Here is a 27,111-nt window from a genome sequence, read left to right as displayed (position 1 = left end):
TTGTTAGATACCTCTCTCCATGGCAAGTGTGACTGTGCGTACGGTGGTCTGGGTAAACAATTGCAGTGTTAGAATCTAACAATCAAGAGCAAGCATCACGGATGTCTTTCTCCGTATTTCCTCGGAGATGCCGAGTAAGACACAGTGAATTGCAGATCCTTTCCAGATTACTAACTGTGGCGGCCCCTTGGGGCAGCTGATGATGCAAGGTTCGAGAATGAATAACCACTCACTCGATTGTGCTAGTTTCTGGGCAAGGCTAGACCTTTGGTCTTCAATACCAGCAGCAAGCTACATCTCTCCCTAATAAAAGTTGGCTATTTTTGCAGAACTCCTCAGAGGGATCATTTGTGATAAAGATCGTCTCGGCAAAGCATTACCTGGCCTTAATGTACATCTGAGTTACAGCATTTGCTCTTTCGAAAAACAAACCGAGTGATCGAGCCTCAAGTTGAAGAGACGAATGCTCTGGGTGAATTATAGTATAAGCTGGGTTGTATTGCCTAGCCTGAGAAGCCGCCGGAAATCCGCTGTATCTGAAGCTAGTGGATAAGATTTCGAGCCACTACCCAATCAGGACCCAGTATCATGTAGCCACATTGCGCCATGCGGCGTACGGAGTTTCGTGGGCGGGTGTCGATTAAGAAAAAAAATAAATGTGTATACTCTAGAGAAGTACCACGAGAATCAATTGCTTCTATACAGTGAAGTGACAATATTCTGTGATCCAATCCAGTCATCCGGTTCATATGATGAGAAGATACACGCAAAAGCCCCTCGCAGCGAAACAGGCGTCAGCGGGAAAGCCAAAACTAGCATCATTTAGAGGCCAAGAAAAAAGAAACTGTGGTGGTGTGGCCCTTCGGTCTACCCAGCCCGTCTAAATCAAAGCGCTGTGCATCTTCCCCCGATCCAGTATATGCTTACTCCTTACTCCGTACTCCAGGCCCCTGTATTTTTGAATTTGAGTTCAATCACCATGAACTATTATCATCAACCCATGTGATCGCGGTGACAGCTTGAAGGTTGTGTGGGAAATAGACTTTTACTACATAGTATGACGCCTTCGGCCAGCTCTATCCGAACAGCCCTATGTAGAAGCCACCAGAGTCCACTCGCTCGTTAGACTGCCATCTATTCACTTCAAAGTGTGGAGTGAGTATCTACCAGCACGTATACATCCGGTGCCCCGGGTCGCTCCTGCAGCTACTAATGCTAAGGTAGCGTGGGTCTAGAATAAAATTCCGGTCACCTTTACGAAGCTCGCGGGGTAATTTTCAAGGGCTGATAAAAGGCAATACACTCGCCACTGATAGTCCTTTACCACCAAGTCTCTCCTCAACACTAATGGAAGACATACAGACTAATATTTGATGAATACCTTCAAACACCCTAATAACCCTATGTTATGTGATATCGGGGAAACGGGTAATGGTAATACCATGCAAAGATGGCGCGAGCGTCCGTGCCACCTGTCCGGGGCATTGACACCCTGCGCCGGATTCCGCATCGCCCCCCTTCCATCCTGATCAGTTGGCAGCTTGTCCAACGCCAAGATGCGTTGCCTGGCCGGTATAGAGTTACTGTAAATGGCAGTACTACTAGTAGATACCGGGTAACCTCAGCCCGCAGGTCCTGGGACCGTGCTTGTGCGGACCAATCCGTGTTCAAATATAATAAGCATCCAAAAAAGCCTAAGTAAGGTGTCGGGAATGAGGCACCTGCCCAAGTTGTGGGGAGGCAACTACGACCGGGTCACTCAGGCTAGCGCCGGTCAGCCCTACCTGCTCGCGGTGGATGTTTAAGAATGGACAACAATGACAGCAACAGGTCAACATGAGCCGTTTCGCTACCCCGAGCCCTCGACTTAAACTTTGGCCCTTTACCCATAACAATGCGTCCCGCTAAAATGATGATCCCCCGAGCGCAACCCCGAGCCACACGTTCGAGCTCTCGGTCCCGAACAATCCAAGCCTGTGATCCGTGTCGAAAACGCAAGGCCAAGTGCAATGGAGCCAAGCCGTGTCTCTATTGTGACGGGCTGGAAATCGCGTGTACGTATACGCAGCTGAGACAGCCCCGGGAGGTAGACCAACTACGGAGCAAAACGCAACGGCTTGAGCGCATGGTCAAGCTCATCTTGTCCCGAGCATCAGCATCCCAATCAGCCGCAGTTGCAGGATATACAGATGTGAGTCGACGTTGCAAGTGGAAACACAACCTCGCCGTCACCGGCGGCATTTTGCTTGCTAAATCCAACCAATTAATAGAGCCTCTCACGGAATACACAGGGACCCAGTACCCTCGCGCAGCAAAGTTTGCCGGGAAACTTAGATAGCGCTCTGGGACTCGTACAACGTCAGCTAGGCGAGCTGCATCAAATCTACCAGACGATCCAGGAATGTGACTTGGAGATACTGCCACGGGTGATAAGCACGATCCGCTACAGCGCATCAGTTCATGATGCCGCCAACCGATTGGGAAGACAGATTAAAATACAGCAAGCTCAGATGACCCTCGAAAGAATGCAGCAGGTCTGGATGACTCGACTGTCAGGCCAAGCGGAGATGATCGAACAAGAAGCGCCATACAGCGTCCATACAACTAAGTTATGGTCGGCCTTTGTCACTGACAGGACCGCCTCGCATCTATTCTCATTGTTTTTCGTGTGGGATAATCCTATCTGGCGAGTTATTGAACCGAGCCTGTTTCTCAGGAGCTTCGCTACCGGGGATACCCGTTTCTGCTCCTCTCTGCTAGTCCACACCATCCTATTTTACGCTTGTGTAAGTACTTCACTTCGCTGTATAGACTTTTACTAAGAAGCAAGCACTTCTCATATAACCTGGAGAAGCCGTGGGACCGTCACGAAGAGATCGCTACCGCAAAACAGCTGTTCCAGGTGATCGAGAGACTGTGGCATCGCGATAAGGCCAGAATATGCGTCCCGACCATGCAATCAAGCTTACTACTTGGACTCTTTTTCTGTGGAACTGGAAAAGACAGGATTGGCGCTCGTTATATCCAGTATGGCGCGTTGATGGCATTGCGGCTGGGCCTGCATACTTCATCAACCGATGCCTTTCGCGATAACCCGCGGGCACATAAAATCATCGCCTGTGCGGTGTACGATGTGGAGTCGTGAGTTGCCTCTTCAATAATCTGGCGAAAATGGCTAAGTGGGAAGAATATCGGTCCAAGTATCAGCAAGGTCATCCGTTTGGCCAGGCCCACCGCAAGTATTCCTAAATGAAGCCGAAGCATCCGCGGCCGATCTCAACGAACAGTGGGCACCATACCCGTTTAGACATCCTGTGTACCGGCCATATACGAACACCGGTACATGGGCTCGTCGATGTCTTCTTATTCTCGTGAATGATGTGGCCCAGCTATCCTGCAATTTGGGCAACCTGATCGACCTGGACACCTGGTATAGGGGGGCCGCTCTGTACAAGAAGCTCGATGCTTTCAAGCGGACCCTACCGTCTGTACTGGATGTGGAAAGAAACAAATCACCGCATAATTTATGTCTATAGTGCGTTGATCTCTTGTCTCGTTGGATTACACTCATACTAACGGCTCTAGCCTGTATTACTACACGACCGTCGTCAACCTCTGCGGAATATTTATATCTCGCCGAGGTAGCTCAACGACCGATTCCCTAGTTGCCTTGACAGCATTTGACCCACACAGCATCCTAGAAAAAGCGATGGACTCGATGGGGACGCTTATACTGTTGTACCGCGCTTCCCATGGATGGAAATCCACTCCACTGGTCATGCTTCATTATTTTCTCATAGTGGGCATCCATGCGGCCTCGCATTTAGAACTTCCCAAGTGGCGTGAGATTCTGGTGACTTGCGTGGCAGGCCTCTGGCATATGAGCCTGTCGTGGAGACTGTCTCGGGCTTTCCTGCGCACAATAGAGTTGGTGCTCAACTCGAATGCCAATAGCGCACATATCCCAATAGAAGTGCTGTCTATCTTGAGAGAGCATCACGAGAAGATCTGGACTTCAGTTGAAGTCAACCAGCTTGCAGCCAATTATGTTGTCCATCATTATCCCAACTTGACCCCTGAGGCGGGTAGCGGCAACAACGGCAGTGGGCGTTTCCATGGACAGGGCCTGGAAAGGCTTATTCGGGCGTTCGACCGATTGAGTACATGAGAGTGCAGCTGTTAGACTTAAATGTCAATGGCTATCTCGGCGCTTCACACGAAATCGCCGACTTGTAAGGAAGGCTGCCCACGAGGGCCGTCAGTACAGACGCCTTGGAATATACTCAGTTATCCACCACTCACCCTTACGCTTAGCTTAAGTGGTACAAACATCAAGAAGAAGCGGGCCATGTCTCTAAGATTACCAAGGTCCATGGTGAAGGAATCTCTAAAAAATACAACATCTCCAATAGCTGCATATTATTGAAGCTTTTGTTGCTGCCACTCTCCCCAACTAGCGATTACTGCTAGAGACGTTGCTGCTTCTCTATCGAACGAGAAGGCCCGCATTCAACAAGCGGGTCCCATAGCTCAGTTGGTTAGAGCGTAACGCTAATAACGTTAAAGTCGAGGGTTCGAGCCCCTCTGGGACCATCTTTTTGTTGTTTTGATTCCCGCTCGGAGGTCCACTTTGCTGGAAGTACGAGTACGTAGGAGTACTCCGTACCTGATTCGTTTTTCTGCTAATGGGCGATTGCTGAGGGATTGTGCCCGAGGAATAGTTCCTGTGTGATCCTATACATCTCTCTCGTTCATCAATGCTGCTTTCAAAGTGGCTGATATGGTTCAGTCATCCCCCTTCACTTGTCGGTCTCGCACAGTGGAAAGCGCCATAACTAGCTGTTCCTTGAGATTGTACTAGAACTTTAAAGACTATTTATTTATTCAGTGCTATGCTACGATATACCATGATACGACCAATAAAGCGGGTCGAACAGGCCTACCGGAGATTAGAATCTGCACTATTCAATGGTTGTCTACTCCGTAGTGTGTGTGCACTGTCAGATCTAGTGGCCCGTGGTTCTGTTGCGGCCAAATCCCCTGTGTGTGTTGGTCCCCGACCTTCACCCAGGATCTACCCAGACGGCTAAGCTGCCATGGCCCATGGAATTATACAATTAAGTGTATTCGCGCCACCATGCACTAGACCGTCGCCTATTTCGAGCAAAACAGTAGGGGGGAAATAGGGGCATGATCGCGCGGTTGCCGCCTGCATATGCCTGAGACAATTCAACCAGGGTCCAGTCTCCTGCTGGTGAAGCCCACAGCTTCGAGGAGATATGATAAAAATCATGTAGATCTTTCCCACACAACTATGCTGTTGGTATCAAAGCAGCTAAAAAGAATGCTCAACCTCGGGATCGAACCGAGGACCTTCTGTGTGTAAGACAGACGCCTTAACCGCTGGGCCAGTCGAGCTTTCTATCACTAGGCGGTGAATGTTTAAAATAACTATACAAAAGGAGTCCATCGAAAAGACTTTTGAAGATGTCAATCTCAGGGTTTTATTTTGCATCGTGAGGAGCTACCCATATTACCAACTACCTTGTCATACTTGTAGCTCAGCCCATGAGCATCTGTTCAGGCAATCAGACGATGTTGTTGCGGCCCATGCGGAACCGTCCGGGGACGGGTAAAGCACAGACCACTCCATAAAGGTCTTGGATCAAGAAACCCAAGAAAAGTGCTCGCTAGCATAGCAGCTCTGTTCTCTCGTATCTGACCCATTAGGCGCTTCACTTTATCTAAAGCTACCACCGATCCGCAATATTCAGTCCATGAATCTTGCCGTCGCTACAGAAAGGGTCCACATTCGCCGATATCTTGTCGATGTGAAGAAGCTTTTGTGGAATGAACGACTTGTAATAAGCCGATGTCCGAAGGGGAGCTTAAGGGTGGTTTTTCGAAGATTTTTGCTCGATCGGGCTCAGTGTCCATGGGGTTCAATGGGCTGAGCTTGATATTCAGATCGTTTCTCAAGAGTGAGGCAATCCATACATGGATTTCATGCTTCCTAAGACGTTCCAAAAAAGAGCGGGGCTATCAAAAAAGGGGGTCAAAAGGCACATGATTTGATGATTACGAAGCATCAAGCAGAAGGATGTACGGTTGAACCCCTAATTCTATTTCCTGAACCCTTCCAGGTACACAGTACAGCATAATTAGAGTTTGCAGCAAACTGATTGGCGGCAGTGGCGTCTATCTAAGCTCGGGGTTGAGCTCAATCCCGCGAGTGGAGCGATTACCAATAACCTACTCCACACCGTAAGGTTAATCTGGTGGCAGGCCTTGCTATTGGTATATTTCTTTCATCGGGGGTTTGGAATAGCATTCGATAGCATGCACGAATTTTCTGCGACTGTTGGTTGATAAGCTAATTAATGATCTGGTCATCTCGGGTGGCGAAGGCCCCCGAATCGTCCTATATAATGAGCGTAACACCTCGACGGAAGTGATCCATGCCACTTTCTCAATTCCATTTCGTTGCCACATAATCAAGATGTCCAAAGCCATTCTAGTCGTCGGGGCCACCGGCAAGCAGGGTGGCAGCGTTGTTGATGCCCTGCTCAGCCAAGACGCCGATGTTGAGATTCTCGCCTTGACTCGCGACCCCAGCTCCAACAGCGCACAACGACTCGTGAAGAAATCACCGAAAATTAAGGTTGTCGGCGGAAACTTGGATGACGCCGATGCCATCTTCCGCAATGCTCAGAAAGCCACTTCGCATGCCATTTGGGGAGTATTCAGCGTGACGGTATGACATTTAGCACCTTGCTTAGCACCTGACTAACTTACATTCAGACCTTGGTCCCCGGTGGTTCCACGCATGATGCCGAAGAGAGACAAGGCAAGAACCTAATTGATGCTGCTTTGAAGAACAATGTCAAGTACTTTGTCTACACCTCCGTTGATCGCGGCGGCGATGCCTCCTTTGACCAACCGACCCGCATTCCTCATTTCATCACCAAACACAACGTGGAACATTACCTAGTCAACAAGACCAAAGGCACCGACATGGCCTGGACCATTCTCCGTCCCACCGCCTTCTTCGACAACTTCACCCCCGACTTCATCGGCAAGGTTGTCAATACATGCTGGAAGATCTCCCTCCGGGGTAAGCCATTGCAACTGATTGCTGTTTCGGATATTGGGTTCTTTGGTGCACAAGCATTCCTAAAGCCAGAAGAGTATAGTGGAAAGTGTGTCTCGCTGGCTGGGGAGAGTCTGACGTTTGATGAAATGGCGGCCATCTTTAAGCAAAAAACAGGAAAGAATCTCCCCATGACGTTTGGCTTTCTCGGCCGCCTTTTCATGTGGATGGTGAAGGATCTGGGATATATGTTTCAGTGGTTTCATGATTCCGGGTATAATGCTGACATTCCGGCGCTGAAGCGAGTTCATCCAGAGCTCAAGGATTTTGCTGCTTGGTTGGAGACGGACAGTGCGTTTATGAAGGCGTGATGCGTTTCTCTTCCATTTTCTCTTTTGACTTGTACATTATGTGTCTTTCCTACAAGGCTACTTTATCTAATACTTCAATACTACCAGACTTCGACACCGTCTTTTCGGCAACTCAGTATTTACATAGATTGGGGCCTGAGGCCTCAATGAACACCTCAGGCAGAGATTGGCTCAAAGGCGGTGGAACTTCTGCCGTCACAATAGTCCCCTCCCTAGAACGGCAGGCGGATGCCGTGGCCTTAGGCGAATCTCCTGTGGCTGTAGCGCCTTCCTTCCTACCATCCGCAAGTTGCAATCTCTCATAACGGAACTCAAAGTGCCCATACTCCAAGTTCCAGGAGATGGAGGAGATCAACGGACAGACTGGCCTGATCTGCAGAGCAGAATGCCAAAAGCCTATCAGGCTTCGCCTCGGAGAGATGCCAGTGAACCGACAGCTGAACCGCCCATCTCCGCCCACATCTGGCAGCTTGAATGTTGCTATTGCTGACCTTCTATAACAGTCACCTTGTGATCATCCCTTTCCTCCGCAGGTGTCAGCATTGGCGGATTTTCTGCGTGACCCCACTTCTTTTACTTTCTTTCTCATCTGCTGCGCGTAACTGACAGGGAGCAGGAGTGCAGATTACAGCTTTCCCCGATTCAGTAAGCGTGCACGGGCGGTATCATGATCGGCCCGACTATCTGGAGGGGAAGTCAGGCTGATGACATTCCTAATCTGGCTCGACTCCAACCCCGGGGATACTTCTTATCTATCCAGATCAACAAATTATCTTTATTATGCTCTGTAAAATATGTAAAGAAGGGTTGGAGGGCATCTGGGACCCGAACAAGACCAAGCGGCTGAAACTCGATGACGAAGCTGATCAGGATGGCTCTGGTACTCTCTACGCTTGAGGCACCATTGCTCTCCATGTTAACTGTTGCACAGGCCAAGATGAGCGACTTGAGCCAGAAAAGTACTTGTTCGCACATCACCCCACTTTGGAGTCGTTTCTGGCATCTATCCAGCAAGGCTGCGTCATGTGTTGCAGATTCAGACCATCTCGTGATACAGAAGACATGGATCCACTATGGCAGGATGCGGAATATTTCTCGGTCTTTAAAGTCCATTTGAAACCACGCAGGGTGATTATGGTTGTGTATTATGGAAGGACACAGGGAGGATTTGACTTGATTCCCCAAGAAGGTTGGCTAGTCTTCTGCTCTACAGAGTGAAATGGTGACTAAATCGCTCGCATTAGGACCGGACGAAGATTTGAATTTTGAGTTGGGGCCTTCCACTGCAGATGAAACAACGTGGGCATTGGTCGACCGATGGCTCAATCGATGTGTCCAAACACATCCGGCCTGCAGTAATCAATATACAGAGAATTTCATTCCAAGTCGTCTTCTTGAGCTGAAAGCTACAGACAATGAGAAGGTGTTCCGCCTCGTTGAAAGGCATCAGGTCGATCCCGGGGAGCGCTACATGACCCTCAGCCACTGCTGGGGCGGGAGTCCATCGAATCCCGCGCTAATCTTACTTAAGAGTACTTTTCAGACTCTGACAGAGTATCAACCGCTCTCAGTCCTTCCCAAAACATTCCATGATGCTTTCGTCGTCATCGAGAGGCTCAATATCCGGTACCTTTGGATCGACCGTCTGTGCATCTTCCAGGACTCAACGCAAGACTGGCAGAGAGAATCAGCTTCCATGGGCGAGGTCTACTTGAACAGCTGGCTCGGGATCTCGGCACTAGGCTCTAGCAATGATACCGGCGGGTGCTTCTTTTCCCGCGATCCGGCCGCAGTTGCCCCCACCATTGTCAACATGTGCGTCGACAGCCCAAGCAATCCCCAGCCGTATCGCTTCTCCCTGGAGAAAGGTTGGGCTTGGAGACTAACTTTCGACCGGGAACCTTTGCGAAAGAGAGGATGGACTTTGCAGGAACGCCTCCTATCCCCGCGGGTTCTGCACTTTGGCCGGAAGCAAGTCTTCTGGGAGTGCAGGGAGTGTGCATGTTGCGAAATACACCCAAACAACGTATACGTTTATGGTCAGGATGATTTTGACAGCGATGGAGATGATACGGAAGATTCTGAGGTTGGGTCGCCGCCGTCTCCAACGATTAAATACCATCATATCTGGAAGCAACTCCTCGATGCGCCCGATCGACGGCATGTCGATGACCCCGTAAAACAGGCCTACCTGGATTGGCAGGCAATCATCGAGCTTTACTCTGGCTGTCAGCTCACTGTTCCCACAGATAAGCTTGTCGCGATTTCCGGGTTGACGAAGGGCATTCGTAAACATCTCAAGGGCCTTGGTTGCGCGTCGGATACTTACCTTGCTGGACTGTGGCGTCGTGAGCTTCCCCGAGCTTTGGCTTGGAACGTACTAGGGGTCGGCCGAAGACCTCCTTCGTATCGCGCCCCTTCCTGGTCGTGGGCATCCGTGGACTGTCGAGTAAACATACCATTGTCATACTCCCAGTACTCCCGGGATATTATCACATATGTGGTTGTCGTCGATGCCGAATGTACTATATGCACTGAGGATGAGACGGGTCAAGTCAGTGGTGGCACCATCACATTGAAGGGGCCTCTTGCGAATGCGACACTTCTTCCGCCTCCCCACGACTACCCCCACTACAAAACCATCATGTCTATACAAAGCCTGAAGAGCCTTGAAGTAGCAGGTCACGAGCCCCTAGTGCAGACACCCAAAGAGACAAGTTATGGAAGAAGTTGGGAAGTGATATTCGATGTGAGGAGTGAGATGTGTGACGACGTCTATTGCTTGCCAATCGACGCTCAGCATTTCTCCGAAAATACCTGGGTGGTTATTGGGTTGGCCCTGTCTCGAACTAGTCGAGACACTTATGTTCGCGTCGGTTGCGTCTTCATGTATCTTGAGAACGAGGAGGCCGCCAAGAACCTGTTTTCTGGGTTTCCAGAGGCAACGTGCGTTCTTGAGTAGCCATTTTGATAAGGGCCAGGTTATAGTCACCCTATGACAGGGATTTGGCCATTATATGCATTCTTGCCCTTGTCACCCCAATCATACATCGTCATTTTTCCCAAGCAAAAGTACCATACCAGGAGTGGGAAATCAGCCCGAGATCGGCGGATATGACAGGCTCAGCACAGTTTGATGGGGATCATCCTGAGATCACCCGTGGTTGGCGCAATCCTTTATCCCATGCTATCGTGTCCTAGCTGACATATCCCACTACCTTGTCTTTCACCGTGGTATCTCAACCGTTGAGATAACATATCAGCAATATGGTATCTCTCCACCAGACAGATCCTTCAGCCGAGCTGGTGTGCGTTGTCATAATCGTCAGCCGGTTTGATCAAGTGCCATCAAGTGGCTGGCTAGCTGAGACATCGGTAGTTTTCACCGACCAGCCATGGACGATATAGAAGGGACGTTAAATTCATGACCTTGCAAATATCAATTTTTCGGAAGGCCCCTGCAATGCACCCGGACATCACCGTATGCATTTGGTGGCTCGTGTTTGACGCGGATGACGGGCTGGAAGTAACAGGGGTTATTATACCCGACGGACACCTGACAGGGATGGGTTTAAATTTTCCAGCTAAGGGCCCAAGACCATGTTTCCCGAATTCTTAGTTACGAATATCGGAGATCATTGGCTATCGCCGGGATTCCTTACGGAGGCTGGCTGAAGGATGCGGGGTGGAGGATCTGGAGCCAAGAATGTGGCTGGCTCAGCTACGCCACCTGCGCCACTTGTGAAGAAAGCCTGCGTGGGATGAGGCACCTGAAGCACGAGACTCATGGCCGTGGGGGATGAAAGCTGGCTGGAGGCGAGGAAGATATGGCATGACCTACTAGGCAGCCACTGCCGACACCACAGGATTGCTGCAGCCGAATCGTGCCACTGCAAGGCAACCGAGGTGTCTGGACTGATGTTGATCGCCAGGAGAGCTACTGATTGGAGAAGGTGGAGAGGAGATCAGCTCTGGCCCTCGATCGATCGGGATCGTGCAAGGCAACTAAAGAGGGGTTCCGGGGGTACATAAAGGCAGAGCATGGCCCACTTCGTAGGGTATGGGGATTAGCAGATCACAACAATGGCGATCCACGATAAGTATGTTTTGGGGAGAGATAAGGTGGAGTCGAAACGGTACTGCCAATCCTATTTGGATTATCGGATTCTTACTAATTGTGGCAGTCTCGATTCTCAGCACCGGCTGCTGGTCAAAGTATCCGGAAATACACTCATCCATCCCACCCTACCAACAGAACAGATCCGGTCTGTTGCGGACATAGCTACCGGGACTGGGTAATACCTTTCTGTCCCAAGCCAGTCCGTCAATGCTAATGCCAATCATCGTCCAGAATCTGGCTAGAAGACGTAACACAATTCTTGGAAAGACCTCACATCGAGCGCTACTATCAAGGGTTTGATATCTCGTCGGAACAATTCCCTAGCAATCCGGGACCAATCCAGCTGTCCGTTCACGATGTGACGACACCGTTTCCCAAAGAGCACTGGAACCGGTACGATTTGGTACATGTGCGGTTACTGGTTGCTGCGCTCGAGGAGTCCGATTACCGTGCCGCAATCACCAATATCTACAATATCTTAAGTGATTCTTCCATCTACCCACACTCATCCTCTTACTAAGACATCCCAGAACCCGGCGGATACCTCCAATGGGAAGAAATCGACGAAGAAACATACCTGTCAGCCAACCCCGTGATCCAGGAACTCCGCCGATGTTTCGACTACGGGTTCCGAGCCGAAGGAAAATGTTTCCAGGCATCTGCCAAGGTGTACAAGGAAAGCCAAATCGTGGGATTCGTGGACGTCGAGAGACTCGCGTACGAGTCGCATCAGAATCCGGACCTTCGTCTCGGCACGGATAAACGACTCGCTGCAATTATTCGGACGCTGTATCCGCGTCTTTTGTGGAGGAGTGGGCAGGTGATTGGGGAGGAGGCTGCGATGCAGAGGGCGGAGGCGCTCGTTGAGGAGCATTTCGCTCTTTGTGAGAAGGGTCAGTCGCCGTCGTTGACGTTGATGAGGGTTGTGGGGAGGAAGCCGGATGGGGTGGATTTGTGATGTGCCCTTGGATTCCTTGGACTGTCAATGGAAGTTGCGCTGGAGGTTTTGATATCTTTACTCAGTGAGTGTCCTTCAGCAACTGACCTCATGCGGGCTTCCATACCGCGTTCACTACGGAATACTCCGTAGCTTAACCGTAGGCACGGTCAATGGTTAGATCGGGCGGAGGGTGTTCCTTGCACATGGTCCTATATCTCAACCAATAACACTCCTCGGGCAGTCATCATGCTATCAGTACCTAACCACAACCCACGACTCCTTGTCGGATTCTTTCAGACAGCTTCCCTACCAATCGGAACTCGGCCAGCTTCGAAGTACTATTGAATTGCCAGTGACAGTCAAGTTAGCCTTACGCCAACCCTAAGTCTCAAGTAGGTCGGGATATATTATACATTATGGATGCAGGGGTACTGGCATTCCTGTCATTGCGGATTCTCGATCAATTGGCGGTGAAAATTTGAGCTTGGGGTGGGAATGGTTCCATTGTAGTGTCGGGATCATTTCGATGAGATTAGTCAATGTATGGATAAGAGTGGGTCTAACGAGATGGCCAGTGATTATGAGGGTTTACTCTCGATTTGGGGGGAAGCGAGGTTAGGATTTCAAAACGATGTGTCACTGTGTGATATGGGTCATTGGGTTAAGATACTAGAGTGATGTAGGGGTATTACGGGTCTTGTATGGTCATAGTGGAAATCTCTCTAGGCTTTGTGAGTATACTATTGTGTCAATATCGTTCTTGTCCTATCACAACTAGATTGGTTTTAGGCATTGTAGATCACAGCCAAATTTCATCTCACATCAGACATTCATTCTTCACAGCTTCCCATGACCTCCATGCTCGGCCAGGAAATGCAGGAAACTTGAGACTTTCATTTTCAAAATAAAAAATAAAAGAGCTCTCTAGCCCAATTGCTAGGGATTGATTATGAGAAGTACCCGGGAGGGAAAAAAAAAGAAACGAAAAAGAAATGCTCCCACGCGGATTTGAACCGCGGACCTCATGATTACTAGTCATGCGCTCTACCAACTGAGCCATAGGAGCTGATTGGATGATAGTCTTTAGTCTTGTAAATATATAAGCATCATTCCTAAGTTTGGGTTGAGTTTTTCGTTGTGGGTTGTCTGCCGTGAGAGAGAAAATATGAAAATAAACATGATGGGTATTCTCTAGCTTAAGGGTAGGTGAGCTTCGAATTTGCTCTTTTACTATCCTTTATATGTATTATCAGAGGATTGGGGGTTACCTTGAGTATTGGTATGTTTGTTTGTGGTCATGTTGGTCAATATATATTTCTGCGCTGACTTTTCTTTTCTCTCCCGGGAAGGGACGGATAGGGTCAGGGAAATAGCAAAATTTTAATAAAAACAAAAATGACTATCACCTAGCTATGATCAAACAGCATTGTCAGTGTTACTGAATAGAGACTATCTTTGTCAGAGTAGAGCTTAATGCCTATACCCCATGAGCCCGTGGTTGTGGGCAAGCTTACTGCTGCCGTTTTTGAGCATTCCACTGCAGATAGGACAGATCAAAGGACAAGGACCATACTCGTTACCCACACCCCGTCGGAACAATTGAGGAGCTTTTGCAGAGGGCAAGACCGCGGTGTCTGCAAAGCACTATTACAAGGGTAGGAAGTCACTTCCACAATGCTGAGAGCACATTACCCGACTCACTTTAAGATTCTAGACAAAGTGGCCGCCAAGTTTCATGTGCATGATAGTGAATGCCACCCGAGTCACCATGCTAGAGCTAGCCCAAATGGCACTCTACCAAATAATACCAGCCCATCACAAGGATTGGCCCGCGGGATCCCGGCGGTCATAGTTCTATATTTACTCTCCCAATAACATACCCCGTGCATCCCACAACGTGTGGCACTCATTAGGTGGACCAACTGAATCAGGGCTCAATGAAGCAGGATTGCATTGCATTATGCTGCCAACTGTACAGCAGCTTGCAGACCCCACAAGTCCGAAGAATGCAACTGACCCTGAACGTTGATGCTGATCATTGTCAAAGTCGATCTTCAACCCGTTTGATGTCAACACGGCTCGGTATATACTCCACCATGCACCAGACATACATGTTTTTGATGGATCAACCGTTCATCATCTCGTTCGAACATGGCAATCTAATTAAGGGATCTCGGCAGACGAGCCGCTTGGTTCATTGTCTCCGAAATAGTGTCTTCATGCTAAATTGGGATATGGTGAGCACCCTAATCATCTTCAGGGGACACCTAGCGACCCATCAACCACTCATATCTAGCTGATACTTGCTGATTAGGGGTCAAGTCAGGAACCCGGTCCAGCCGAGGCATAGGCATAGCAGCCGAATCCAGAACAATGCATTGTGCGCCCCACTAGAACCTGACAGAAAGCTTTGTACAAACAGCCAAGAAGCAGCAAGATTAAGGTCCGGTATCCTCACAGCCACCCTCGGACCATTGCCCGGATTGGCCAACCATCACACCATCAAAGCGTCTCGGAGTAAGACTAGCCAGGCCAAGACCACCACGACGACCCCGTGTCTCTGATTAGGGCATTTCCCTGCCGGGGGGCAAATGAAGCCAAGGCGCCGCTGTAGCAGTGGGGCTTGGCAGGCGCGGGCAATACCCTCCGCCAGGGTCCAGTTGGCGGTTCGTAGTGGAGCGGCATCGCAGCCGGATCGCATTAAGATGAAACGTCTTGCTTGGCAGGCCCGCTTCCTAGCCCTCATCACAACCCTCGTTCCAGTCTCCTCCCGTATAAAACACTCCCTCCAACCCTGCTTCCATTCATCCATTCTGCATCAGCCCGGATAGCTGTCCCTTCTTTCTTTCCTTCCACCAATCCATTCTTTCTTTTCTTTCACCACATTCACTCATTCACTCATTCATTCATTCACCCACCATGAAGACTTCCACCTACGGCATGCTCGCTCTGGCAGCAGCAACCAAGCTCGCCACCGCCCACACCACCGTCCAAGCCGTCTGGATCAACGGCGAAGACCAAGGCCTCGGCAACACCGACGACGGCTACATCCGGTCCCCTCCCAGCAACAGCCCCGTCAAGGACGTCACCTCCACCGACATCACCTGCAACGTCAACGGTGACCAAGCCGCCGCCAAGACCCTCTCCGTCAAGGCCGGCGACGTCGTCACCTTCGAATGGCACCACGACAGCCGTTCCGACTCCGACGACATCATCGCCTCCTCCCACCTCGGTCCCGTCATGGTCTACATGGCCCCCACCATCAAGGGCTCTGCCGGTTCCAACTGGGTCAAGATCGCCGAGGACGGTTACGATGATGGTACCTGGGCCGTCACTAAACTGATCAACAACCGCGGCAAGCACAACATTACCGTTCCCGATGTCCCGGCCGGTGACTACCTCTTCCGTCCGGAGATCATTGCCCTCCACGAGGCCGATCGTCAGGGTGGTGCCCAGTTCTATATGGAGTGTGTTCAGTTCAAGGTCACCTCTGAGGGTTCTGTCGACCTGCCCACTGGTGTTTCTCTTCCGGGTGCTTACTCCGCCACCGACCCCGGTATTCTTTTCAACCTGTACGGTTCTTTCGATAGCTACCCTATCCCCGGCCCGGATGTCTGGGATGGAACTAGCTCTGGCTCCTCTTCTTCCTCCTCCTCCTCCTCCTCCTCCTCCTCCTCTTCTTCCGCTGCTGCCTCCGTCGCCGCCACCTCCGTGAGCACCAAGGCCGCCGTCGCCACCTCCTCTTCCTCCACCGTCGCCGCGGTCGAGCCCACCACCGTCGTTGCTGCTCAATCCACCAGCAGCAGCACCACCCAAGCCGCCCCCACCACCTTCGCCACGAGCGTCAAGTCCACCGCCAAGGCATCCGCCACTGCCTGCCGCGCCAAGTCCAAGTCCAAGTCTAAGACTTCCAGCGCTGCCGCTACTACTGCCGCTGCTACCACCGCTGCTGCTGTTACTTCCGATGTTGTGGCTACTTCCAGCGTTGCTTCTGCCTCTGCTGCTTCCAGCGCCAGCTCTACTGGTGGCGTGGCCAAGTTGTATGAGCGCTGCGGTGGCATTGGATACACGGGTCCGACGGCCTGTGAGAGTGGGGCTGTTTGCACGGTGCAGAACCCTTATTATTCGCAGTGTGTGGCTTCTCAGTGAGTACTGGTCTAGTATAGACTGAGACTGAGAGGGGTGTAGATGGGTTGGGAGGGTTTAGGTTGTAGGGTTAGAGGTGGGGGGTTGATGTTGGTTAGCTTGGATAGATGGTACAAGCTAGAAGATATCTTAAGATAACAATTTAATTGTTCAATTGTGAAATGGGGGTTTTTACTTCTCTCGGATATAATCGCTTAACGACAGCAGTACCATCCAAGTAAAGTAGTGTAAAGAATAGTAGCAAAGTCAACCCCCATTAACACCAATACTATCCAACCCCTAAGCCACAATAGATACCCTCAGAATATATATACTCCACCAGCATCAGAACCCCAAATCCCATCACACTAAACTTTTTTTTCCACCCCAATACCCCCCCAAAAACCCACACATGGCATAAAACGCCTCAAAAAACTCCTCCCGATCCTCCCTCCACAGCAAATTATACTTCACCGTGCGCAGCACGATCAATTTCTCCCTCGTGAGCCGTCCATGCCGCAGATCCTCAAAGTAAGTGTGTGAGGCGTCGGCGCGCGTGATGCGGTATTCGGTGCCGTGGGCGGAAATGCTGAAGCCGGTGTATTTGGGCCGGGTGAGGCCGTGGTCGTATTCGGTGGTCATGGGGAGGAGGGTCGATGCGAGTTCGTGGTTTGTAGGGTGGGGGAGGCGGTGGTGGGTTTTTGTGGTGTGCTGGATTTATTGTATGGTTAGTGGTGGGGTGGATGGGTGGGAGGTGTTGGGGACATACGGCAAATACAACCAAGGGAAACCTTCTCTTTCTGTCCGTGTGGTGATAGATTCCCCCGTTGCAGTGGAGGGTCCCTCTCATGTTGAATTTGAGGAGATGGAAGGGGATATCTTCTCGGTCGACGATGCTGCAGTTGTTAGAAGTTAATACGAGTATTCGAGGGAGGGAGGGTTACAAATTATCCCTAAACAATGCGAACGGCATCCCCAGCTGCGATATGAGCATATCGACCGTACACGGAAGTGGCTCATTCTTGAAGATGATATCAAAAATCATCCCTAACAGCTGGAACGTGTGCCGTAGTTGGTTGTTCCTCATCATGGTCGACGCGGGGTCGTATCCGACAATGTCGAACTCGCTGGGCTCGGTGAAGGCTCGCAGCAGGTTGGTGTAAACTGCGTCTAATTTGTTAGCTGGTATGCTGATGTTGGGATAGTACGTACCTCTGTCTCTTCTGGTGGGGATGTACTCCTCCCCAATGAGCACCCTGGGAGTGATCATGTCGTGCTGGCTGATGTTGAGAGCGTCGAGTTGCTCGGTGGACCATCTGCTGATGCGTTGGAAGAAGAGCCAGCTGGGGTAGGTTCGTCTGATGGCTGGCTGAGGGGTTTGGATCGGCTGCATTGGATGAATGGTAGATGGGTGAATAGCGGATGGGTTAATAGCGGATGTCTGGGTAGCCTCGACGGATGGCTGCTTGGATGTCTCGAGGTTCGTCTGAACAGATGGCTGCATTGTACCCCCCCTGGCAGAAAGGTGCACTGGCTCACACACCTGCACGGTGGTTGTGGCAGCCTGTGCAGCGAAGATCTGCAGGAAATCCATATCTGAAGCCTGCATTGTCGGGCTTTCGAAGATGCTAACCAAAGGGATTAAAACGATACGCTGGAGCTGGTGTAGATGTGGATATCTGTGAGCAAGTTGTTCGATCTGGTGCGTAGAGAGGAAGAATGTTGTTGAACGAGGGTGGGAGCCCAGCAGCACGATGATAAGCTCCCCTGGGGACCCTATGACTCGTCTCTGCCGTCGATGCTAGGATAGCGTCATGAAGTCAATATACCTGTGCGATGATTCAGAGCACCACGTCAGGTTTACGACCACGGTTGGGGCCAGTAAACCGTGCTGGATTGCAGCGTGTAAGTGTTCAACATCGTCGAGAGTTTAGTAAAGTTTGTTCTGTTACGGCTTATCATTGGGATTATATCTCAGTTTTATAGAAGCAGCATTGATAGGAGAGCTCAGCTACGGCGATGGTGTCTCAGGCGAGTCGCAGACAAAGGGCAGCGGGATAATGGAACTTGTATTGGAACAAAGGGTTGGTTGGTTGAAAGCGACATGGTCTGAAAGACCTGTACAGGACTAGCTGGCCCATTTTAAGGCTCTTGACGCAGAACTAGATGCTTGCGCGGGGATTGGTCTGCTTAAATCAGAACCACGGGGCATGTCTGTTGCCCGAACTTTAATGCACCGGATGAGTCGGCGGAAAGTACAAAATCAACAAGGCTGGCGATGGCGTACATTTGAGTAGCTCCGTCATTCCATGGGCTGCTGCGTAATGATGCTAGTATTGTGTGCAGTACGACGAGAAGATGTATACTTGTATTGACGCGGTCCTGGACAGCAGGGGCGATAGACGGTGCAAGGAGGACATCGGATGGACAAACTATTGATAAAGACGGAGATGGAGTGAGGCTACGGCGATTGTATATATACTGTTTAGGAGGAGTTTCCCTACTGCAACAATGGATTTATCTATAGTAGAGGGGCATGGTGCGGTATGACACCGAGGTGGTGGTGCATCGGAGAAACCCGTCATGCTTGGACACTCGGAAGGCGATGGTCAGTGAGGGGGGGGAAGAAAAAGAAAAAGAGAAGAAGATGGGGAGAGCTACCCAAGTGGAGATAAGAAGGGTAAAAGAATTCATCATGGTATGATGAAAAAAGTGACAAGGGTGGGATTCGAACCCACGCCATCTTACGATGATCAGGAAGCTCGGAAGCTGTCCATTAAGGTGTGACCTTAACCTGACGCCTTAGACCGCTCGGCCACCTTGCCTTTGATGGAATACTGCTCCTTTCTTTGTTATATGACGGCCATATGGGTACTTCATGCGGTTCACCAGTTCGACTCGTGGGATGGGATTGTTACCAGTCGGTGCAGGATTTGGTCACTTCTGAATAATCTGTCGGTAGTATAGCCACATGCCTGAATAAATTTTCTTCAAGGAGTTGTACAGCATTGTAGTTGGTACTACTCTTTGTGTCTACCCGGTGTATCTCTTACCGCACCATGACGACCGATATATACTTGGTTTCAAAGTGGAAAACTCCTGCATCCCATCGAGACACTCCTACGACTTATGTTGATACAAACCACATTCCGTTCCTACCAAGGAGCCTTACACCTTGCTTCCAAAGGTAGGAAGGTATTATTCATCCTACAATCTCCCACAGGAAACAAATCTTGATCGATCTATTGTGTATGATGAAGAAGCAGGAAGATTCATGACGTCATATACATTTCCCCCCACGGGTTCCCCTGCCGAGAAAACTCGAACACCACAAGGAGCACCCCGAGAACAGAGAACCTGGTGAGAGTTACCCACATTATACTGTGTACAATCACAAGCAGTACAGTATGCTATCTGAATTAGTATTTGTATATAGATGAAGTTGCCTGGGGATTTGTCATGTAATCGGTAGCATTCATTAGGTATGATTTCACGAGGATGGATATTATCTACCGAACCATCACAAAGGAAACATCATAAAGAGAAAAAGAAGAATCAGTATCCGCAAACTCTCAAAACCGCATCTCTGAAGTCCCCACTGGGAAGATATCCCCTCACCCACTTGCCCAACTCCCCTCCCAGCATGGCCTTCACCCGATTGAAGTAGCCCGGCTCCCAATGCAACCGCACGACCCAGTACACCAATCTCGGCTCCTTCACCCCGTCTCCGAACAGACACTCCTTCAGCACTCTCGCATGATACGCTGCCGGATCCCTGGCTCGTGCGAGCATGGCGACAAGGGCATCCTCCAAATGTCCGGAAAACTCCTCCCGAATCACCTTCTCCAACTTGGTATGATAGACGCGCTCAAACTCGCCCTGCAGCACGGAGAGCCTCTCATCCGACGAGTTCAGGAAGATAGCAAAGGTTGAAATCTCGTCCGTGCCCATCTTTCCGACCGTGGCGCGGTGGAGTTCTCGCACGTCGTTGTCGATGCCTTGACGGTCGAAGTAACTGCCCGGTTCGGGACGGCGCGCGTCGAGGAGCATTTCGAAGAAGCGCTCTGTTTTGCCGCTCAACTCGCTCTTGATATTCTCGAGGAGCGAGGTGTGGTATTTCTGCGCATAGGCGTGTTTGATGGCGTTGAGATCGGCGTTGCTGCGCCCGAGAAGCACGTCGTTGAGGGCAGTTTCGTTGGTGCCAAGTCCGCTCATTGCGTCGTGGAGGTAGGTTATGTCCGAGTCCAAGGGCCCCGTGGCAAGGGAGACGAGGATGTCTTCGAAGGATCCGGATGTTTCGGACTTGAGGTCCTTCTCGAGGGATCGATTCAGTCGCGTGTGGTAGGTGTGCCGGATGATGGCCATTTGGTTGGGGTCTGGCGTGCTGGTGAGCACCCGGATGAGGGTCTTTTCGTCGGTGCCGAAGCCCTTCATAGCTTTTCGGAGGGCGTCGGCTTCATTGATGGCGGTAGATGGGGGAACGAAGTTGGCGTCGTAGCCAGGGGAGGGACGCGAGGGCATGGGTTGCTGAGTTGGAGGAGGGCCGTAGTTTTGGCCGGGGGGATAGGGAGCGTAGGGGCCTGGTGGTTGTTGGCCTGGAGGACCAGGTGGGTAGGGCTGGCATTGCTGTTGGGGTGGGTAGCCTTGCTGTGGATGTCCTTGCTGAGGATGTCCCTGTTGTGGAGGCAATCCGTGTCCTTGCTGTGGTCTTTGAGGAGGATATCCCTGCTGAGGCGGATATCCCATTCCCTGCTGGGGGGCCGAGTATGGAGGATAGGGACCAGGCTGCTGTGAATGCTGGCCCGGGTATGCACCTGGACCCTGTGGGGGTTGCTGCTGAGCATATGGTTGAGGTTGCTGTGGATGCTGGCCACTCATGGGCGGATACGAGCCCGGACCTTGCTGGTACGGACCCGGGCCCTGTGGATGCTGGCCCTGTCCATAAGGAGGGTTCTGTGGGTGCTGACCCTGTCCATAAGGGGGGTTCTGTGGATGCTGACCCTGTCCATAAGGAGGGTTCTGCGGGTACTGACCCTGACCCTGAGGGGGATAAGGTGGATACCCCTGAGGCGGGCCCTGACCGTATGGTTGCTGGTAGGACATGTTGCGCGATGTAGGTGATGAAACAGTGACGGGAGAGCGGGGGGGGTCCGACGTTAAATAGCGACAGCTGATGCTCGTAGCCTCGTCGGGCGTAAGTCCCAGCAGGGAAATTGCGATGCTGGCACAGCCACAGGATCCGAGGGAAGCGGATGTGATTGGACAAGCAGCCAGTTAGAGTTGCACGAAGGACGGGTCGGGTAATTGTCGTGGCTGAGTCGGAGGCTGCCTTGTCCCAGCATGCATTTTCTGAAGGATGCAGCACAGTCTCCGTGGATGATCTTATCAATCACATGCATCTACCACTGTCGCTTATCATCTCAGCTTACAGTCCCTGGCTGTGGCTAATATACAGAGATGCAATTACTATACAATCGCTACGGGTATATCACTAACTATCCTCAGTCGCATGGCCAAGGTCGGTTCGCTGCAACTCATGCCATTTCTGAATCACAGCGGATCGCTCCTGTGTCGTTGCTGCACACATCTCCTCGATGCCCTGCCTCATCCGTGAGGCAAGAATATCCCGCGTTTTGCTCTTCGAGAGCGAGTTGCGAAGACTCTTATGGATCCCGTCCAGCGGGTATCCTGCTAACCCCCAGATGCCTGCTGAATTAGTTTCCGTTGGACTGAGAGGGTCTGGCAGCTTACCAGCAGTCGGTTTGAGTAGCACACCCCCGATCCCCTTACCGATGCCTTTCAGGAGGCCTTTGCTGCCGGATTTCTCCATTCCGACCACAGGCTGCGTCACGAGGCCGGTGATGCCGTTGTAGAATCCGTGGGTAAATTCCTGTTCCGTCAGCACTGATCCAACCCGAGAAGGGAAGGGAGAATACCGTCCCAGCAGCCCGAAACCCACTCCGAAACCCAAGCACCTTGGGCGTATCCTCTACCAACCGATCATGGTACAGCTTCGGTGCGTTGTGGAATCCCTTGGACAGACTTAACGTCAAGTCGGTCGGAAGCATGATTGCCCAGTTCAGGATATGCTTGGCCGCACGCGCGCTATGGTATGACGTCTCCGCGAGGATTTCCTTCGTATGGGACATTTCCCTCGTTCGCAGTCGCGTGATCGTTCGCTCGAGGTCTAATTCTGCACCGCATTCAGTGTCGATGTCATCCAGCGTGTCGGAGCTGCTTGTCCGGGGGCTTGAAGACTGGGGGCTGTTCTCTTCGTCTTCGTGGTCGGAGACGCTATGATCGGACACATCAGGATCGGAGAGGACTTCTTCGGCCGAGTGGTATGCCTCGTCGGACTCTGTAGAGACTCCGGAATTATCATTGGAGGTAGATTGGTCGTGGGGACGGTCTTGCTCATACCGAATGTGTCCGTTTTCTGGCTGTTGGGTATTGGGAATCTCATCCGGGCCGACCCCCGAATCGAGGGATGACTTGGCCCGACGATGACGCCGGAAGGATGATCCATCAAGGTAAGACGGGCGACGCGCTTTCTTCCAGTCGTGTTTATGGTGGATGCGTCGTTCATGTTTGGTCGAAAACATGCCTGCCATTCCGCTGGGGACGTCAGCAATGCCGCTAACGAACCCTGAGACGATACCGTAGAGCACCTCTGCGCCTGCAGTCAGAGGACCCCTAGGGTCTCGATTTGTGTCATACTCGCGTGAACGGTACCTGGGAAATTAGCGCACGTCGAGCCAATGGCACTATTACAGGACGTACAGGACAACGTTTCGCGGGTTAATCAAGCCCGTCTCGACCAGCACTGCCGCCGCAAACGTACTCAGCTTGATATGGGAATGCCGAACCCACCACACAGCTGGCAGATGCGGACAAATCGAGCACCGCATACTCTCTAGATCAAGATGCTGGTAGAAGCTCGTAGTAGCATTTCGCACGCCCTGCTCTGTGCGCATCTGCTCGCCTATTTCCTTCGCCTTTTCCAACGTCGACGGCTCGAGGGCTTGATTGATCGCATCGGTCAGATTTTCCGCCGTCAGCTGCTTGTGTGGGATGGGCAGTGGGCCTGCGCCTGCGCGAGCCACAATCGATCCCCAGAAGGGCTGATCGCCAAAGAAGGGTATAATGATGGTCGGCCGACCGAGGACCAACCCTGCGGCAGTGGTACCCGCTCCACCGTGGTGAATGACACAAGAGACGTGCTGAAACAGCCAGTCGTGCGGACACTTGTTGATCATGAATATGTTCTCTGGAATCTCGTCCTCGCCTGCTCCAATATTCCCCCAGCCTTTGGAAACGATCGCCCGTTGCCCGCTTGCGCGGATGGCTTGGAAGATGATCTTCGTCAACGAGCCCGGATTGTCGACGACGATGGAACCAAATCCGACGTAGATCGGGGGTGGTCCTGCCTTGAGAAATGCAGCTAGGTCGTCGGGGGGTTTGTAGTCGGATGCCGCGGAGAGAAAAGCAAATCCGGCCACATCGATGTTGTCGCCCCAATCCCCGGGTTTGGGGAGGAGTGCTGGCGACCTATCTCGTCAGCTGGATCCAATGCAGTGCAGGCAGACATCTCACCAAAGGTACGTGTATGGGATTTGCAGCCGGTGCGCAATACTCGGTGCCCGAATGGCGTCCAACGGGTCGAGCCCCAGTTCTCGTTTGCGGAATGTATTGATCAGATCTCCTAATCCCTCCCACATGATGACTTCGACCACTGCATACGAGGCAAAATTGGCTGCCGACGGCTTTGTGTTCTTGGTGCGGATCGTCGCGAGCGGATGCGGAAATGACTGTGTGGCAGTCCAGGGCATTCTACATCGTCAGTATTCCACCGCCAATCGAAGAAGAATCACTCACGTAAACATCATATTCAACGGAATCCCCAGCTTCTCCGCACAGCTGAGATGGGCAAAACTCGGCGGATTGGCGATAATCGCATCCGCGACAAACGGCTGCGTCCGATAGTCCGCCGTTTCATTCCACGGATCCTCCGAGATATGATGCATGCCCGTTCCATCGCCCGTCTCGAAGCACGAGCGCCAACAGCCCGAGAAAATGGCCTTCATTTCGCGTCGTCGACGGGGAATCGCCCCACTGCGGAGGGTGCTCATATGCGGCATCAGACCGGGGTTCCGCACCATGAATGCCATCAGCTCGGCCGGATCCCCACCGATATTGAAGAATTCGAGACCCTCGCTTTCGATGGATTCGCGAAAAGCGAGATGCGTGGCGAGTCGGACGCGATGACCGTGGGATTTGAGGACCTTTCCGAGGGCGATGAAGGGTTGGACATCGCCGCGGGAACCGACGACTTGGATGACAATGTTGAGTTTGAGGGCACAGTGTGCGTCCTCGCCTTCTCCGAGGCAGACGGAGGGCTTGCGATCGTCGTGAACGGGCTCGGGTTGGTGTTGGAGATGCTTGATGATTTTTGCTACCCAGGGTTTCCGCTCGCGGATTTTGATGTCCAGACGGCCATCGTCTGACTTCTTAGCTGGCTGGGGTGAGTTTCAGAGGGGAAGGAATCACGCACCCATCACCCGAACCCCCGTGTTTAATCCTCTCTCCCGAATATGCGCTCGCCGATTAGGCCGGCCATGACCGGCGTGGGAGGAGACATTAGCGATCTGCTCGTCCGGCCAGTCGGCGGCCGTGAGGCCCTCGGGAGACGGCATGGCTGCGGGCACTGGCAGACACCGACCGGACCATGTGCGACCGACGGAAGACAATTGAGTTTGTTGATTCAGACACTGCCGAAGAGGATGATTGCGGAAGGGATACAGGGACAGGGGAATGGAAGAGAAAGACAGATGAAGTCCCAAGGGTCGGGTGGGTGCAACTGGTGACGCCATCGCATTGCACCGGAGCGGTGGACCCACGGATGATCGCATCCAAGAACCAGTGGAGTCGCGCCCGGCCTTCAAGCTTTCTTTGTTCCTTGACCAATCGTTCCTACTTCGGTAGGCCTGGCCTTGAGGTCTTACGTATCCTGCCTCGGCCTGCATGATGTTCTCGCCGCGAACCCGGAGACCCTTGCTGGTCATCCAATCAGCCCTACCTCGGCCATTGTGAATAATCAAGCTAGTTACATAGTACTATGTAGCAAGTTAGCTACAGACTACGATCAACTAACATCCCTGTCATACCATAACCATGACTTCACCGCCTCTGAGTACACCACCTAGACCGGACAATCAACAAGACCCTTATCCGCCGCGGTCCGAAACCCGCCATCCGGTTCCTGCCTCGGCTCCTATCGTGTACAAGCCTCATTTACTTCCCGCCTTCAAAGACTACACACATCCCCGCCACAGTCCATCCACAACTAAATCGCCATCCCATTTGAATCCCTCATAATTCCTAACCGACCGCCTTAACAAACCCCATCATTGCATTGCCCCCACCCTCGTCTAATTCCCCATACGGCCATTCCATTTCATGTGCGGACTAACTACATACCCGCCGGAACATAATCTCCGATAACCATCACTTTCTCCCTCCCTCCTGACCCTAAGTTCCACCGCGATTAAGAGTAATCTTGCCCGAAGAACTGACTGCTCCCGCAGTCTAATCCAGTCTAGTCTCCTGGACTCGTTGAGCGGCACATAACAATTTTTGATACTACCAATGAGATAAAACCGAGTCGCTTGGATAATGGGTATTGCGATCTGGAATCGCCATGGCGCTGATAGCGCCAGAGTGTGAGGTCGCTTAGGAGGAACCAAGGGTTGGACACCTGATACTGCATTCATATGTTTTGTCCAAACATTGTGAACCATTCTCATTGTTCCTTCTGACTTGTCAGTGAAGAAAGGGAGCACGCGTCTTTTACTGTGGAGGTAGGGTTCCGCAAGAGGAACAAAAGATAGGAGATACAAGTTTCATAAACAATCCGCTACTTAGGGCTGATGCAAAATACCAAAGATCATAGTCTTCGATCGTAGACTATAACAACATTATCGTTGAGCTCAGTGCCGCCTTTCGTTGTGTCTGTTGGTGGTTGTATACCGGCCAGTAGACCTTTCTTCTGGTATCCTTGCTAGCCAGATCGGACAAATCCTTTGTATTGGTCCAAACTGGGAGTGAGTTATACTCAGAGAATATCACGGACATTCGTAAAGGCCCCTCCGGAGCCCGTCTACGCCTTCGAGTGCGACAACTTCTTCTCGATCATAAGATGCATGCCGATGTAAATACACGAAATAGACAACCAGAAGAACAGTAGCTTGTGTTTTACGCTCTGCTTGGTATATCATTCGTCCGCAGAGGCATCGCGAAGCCCATCCTGGATCAGCCCAGTCTGATCGATAATCGACATCGATCGCCTATTCCGCTCGCGTAAAAAGACTTATAATTGCCAAGGTACCTCTCCAGCCCGACTTCACGAGGACTACACATCCTATAGTCAGCAACACTCGGGCATATGAGGGGATCGATCGAGCCAACT

General features: G+C 51.5%; 8 protein-coding genes and 4 non-coding genes across 12 annotated transcripts; 6 read left to right on the top strand and 6 right to left on the bottom strand.

The window, feature by feature from the left end:
• Nucleotides 1-1,894: 1,894 nt before the first annotated feature.
• On the top strand, nt 1,895-4,168 carry BO80DRAFT_443357 (Zn(II)2Cys6 transcription factor; the record flags this gene model as incomplete). Its single annotated transcript, XM_025721340.1, has 5 exons — nt 1,895-2,191; nt 2,271-2,786; nt 2,831-3,141; nt 3,188-3,535; nt 3,586-4,168. The coding sequence occupies 5 exons, from the start codon at nt 1,895-1,897 to the stop codon at nt 4,166-4,168; spliced, it is 2,055 nt and encodes a 684-aa protein (XP_025576882.1).
• A 351-nt stretch (nt 4,169-4,519) lies between these two features.
• Nucleotides 4,520-4,593, top strand: BO80DRAFT_t121. Its single transcript has one exon. It is a non-coding gene; the product is annotated as a tRNA-Ile (tRNA).
• A 752-nt stretch (nt 4,594-5,345) lies between these two features.
• Nucleotides 5,346-5,418, bottom strand: BO80DRAFT_t117. The gene has a single exon. It is a non-coding gene; the product is annotated as a tRNA-Val (tRNA).
• Nucleotides 5,419-6,470: 1,052 nt separating this feature from the next.
• On the top strand, nt 6,471-7,512 carry BO80DRAFT_378083 (NmrA/HSCARG family protein). The gene is made up of 2 exons (XM_025716723.1): nt 6,471-6,754; nt 6,802-7,512. Exons 1-2 carry the CDS (start codon nt 6,500-6,502, stop codon nt 7,459-7,461), a joined length of 915 nt encoding a protein of 304 aa, XP_025576881.1. The 5' UTR covers nt 6,471-6,499; the 3' UTR covers nt 7,462-7,512.
• Nucleotides 7,513-8,595: 1,083 nt separating this feature from the next.
• Nucleotides 8,596-10,423, top strand: BO80DRAFT_453792 (HET domain-containing protein; the record flags this gene model as incomplete). The annotated part of the gene is made up of 2 exons (XM_025722038.1): nt 8,596-8,650; nt 8,706-10,423. The coding sequence occupies 2 exons, from the start codon at nt 8,596-8,598 to the stop codon at nt 10,421-10,423; spliced, it is 1,773 nt and encodes a 590-aa protein (XP_025576880.1).
• A 1,121-nt stretch (nt 10,424-11,544) lies between these two features.
• Nucleotides 11,545-12,539, top strand: BO80DRAFT_351666 (class I SAM-dependent methyltransferase; the record flags this gene model as incomplete). Its single annotated transcript, XM_025715590.1, has 4 exons — nt 11,545-11,597; nt 11,646-11,756; nt 11,813-12,063; nt 12,112-12,539. The coding sequence occupies 4 exons, from the start codon at nt 11,545-11,547 to the stop codon at nt 12,537-12,539; spliced, it is 843 nt and encodes a 280-aa protein (XP_025576879.1).
• Nucleotides 12,540-13,514: 975 nt separating this feature from the next.
• On the bottom strand, nt 13,515-13,587 carry BO80DRAFT_t116. The gene has a single exon. It is a non-coding gene; the product is annotated as a tRNA-Thr (tRNA).
• A 1,853-nt stretch (nt 13,588-15,440) lies between these two features.
• eglD (putative endoglucanase) lies at nt 15,441-16,670 on the top strand (the record flags this gene model as incomplete). Its single annotated transcript, XM_025717634.1, has 2 exons — nt 15,441-16,217; nt 16,290-16,670. 2 exons carry the CDS (start codon nt 15,441-15,443, stop codon nt 16,668-16,670), a joined length of 1,158 nt encoding a protein of 385 aa, XP_025576878.1.
• A 339-nt stretch (nt 16,671-17,009) lies between these two features.
• Nucleotides 17,010-18,150, bottom strand: BO80DRAFT_351800 (uncharacterized protein; the record flags this gene model as incomplete). Its single annotated transcript, XM_025715599.1, has 4 exons — nt 17,010-17,357; nt 17,416-17,542; nt 17,591-17,816; nt 17,859-18,150. The coding sequence occupies 4 exons, from the start codon at nt 18,148-18,150 to the stop codon at nt 17,010-17,012; spliced, it is 993 nt and encodes a 330-aa protein (XP_025576877.1).
• Nucleotides 18,151-19,359: 1,209 nt separating this feature from the next.
• Nucleotides 19,360-19,471, bottom strand: BO80DRAFT_t115. Its single transcript has one exon. It is a non-coding gene; the product is annotated as a tRNA-Leu (tRNA).
• A 602-nt stretch (nt 19,472-20,073) lies between these two features.
• BO80DRAFT_423537 (Annexin) lies at nt 20,074-21,808 on the bottom strand. The gene has a single exon (XM_025719073.1). The coding sequence runs from the start codon at nt 21,747-21,749 to the stop codon at nt 20,202-20,204; it is 1,548 nt and encodes a 515-aa protein (XP_025576876.1). The 5' UTR covers nt 21,750-21,808; the 3' UTR covers nt 20,074-20,201.
• Nucleotides 21,809-22,053: 245 nt separating this feature from the next.
• On the bottom strand, nt 22,054-25,449 carry BO80DRAFT_378067 (putative UDP-glucose,sterol transferase). Its single transcript, XM_025716722.1, has 7 exons — nt 25,198-25,449; nt 24,522-25,146; nt 24,240-24,476; nt 23,427-24,194; nt 22,583-23,378; nt 22,398-22,536; nt 22,054-22,352 (listed from the first exon to the last, which is right to left on the bottom strand). The coding sequence occupies exons 1-7, from the start codon at nt 25,337-25,339 to the stop codon at nt 22,138-22,140; spliced, it is 2,922 nt and encodes a 973-aa protein (XP_025576875.1). The 5' UTR covers nt 25,340-25,449; the 3' UTR covers nt 22,054-22,137.
• Between the last annotated feature and the right edge of the window lie 1,662 nt (nt 25,450-27,111).

This window comes from Aspergillus ibericus (assembly GCF_003184845.1).
Source record: "Aspergillus ibericus CBS 121593 unplaced genomic scaffold BO80scaffold_12, whole genome shotgun sequence".
Lineage (NCBI taxonomy): Eukaryota > Fungi > Ascomycota > Eurotiomycetes > Eurotiales > Aspergillaceae > Aspergillus > Aspergillus ibericus.
Note: the sequence above shows the minus strand (reverse complement) of the source record. Positions and strands in the feature narration are given on the sequence as shown.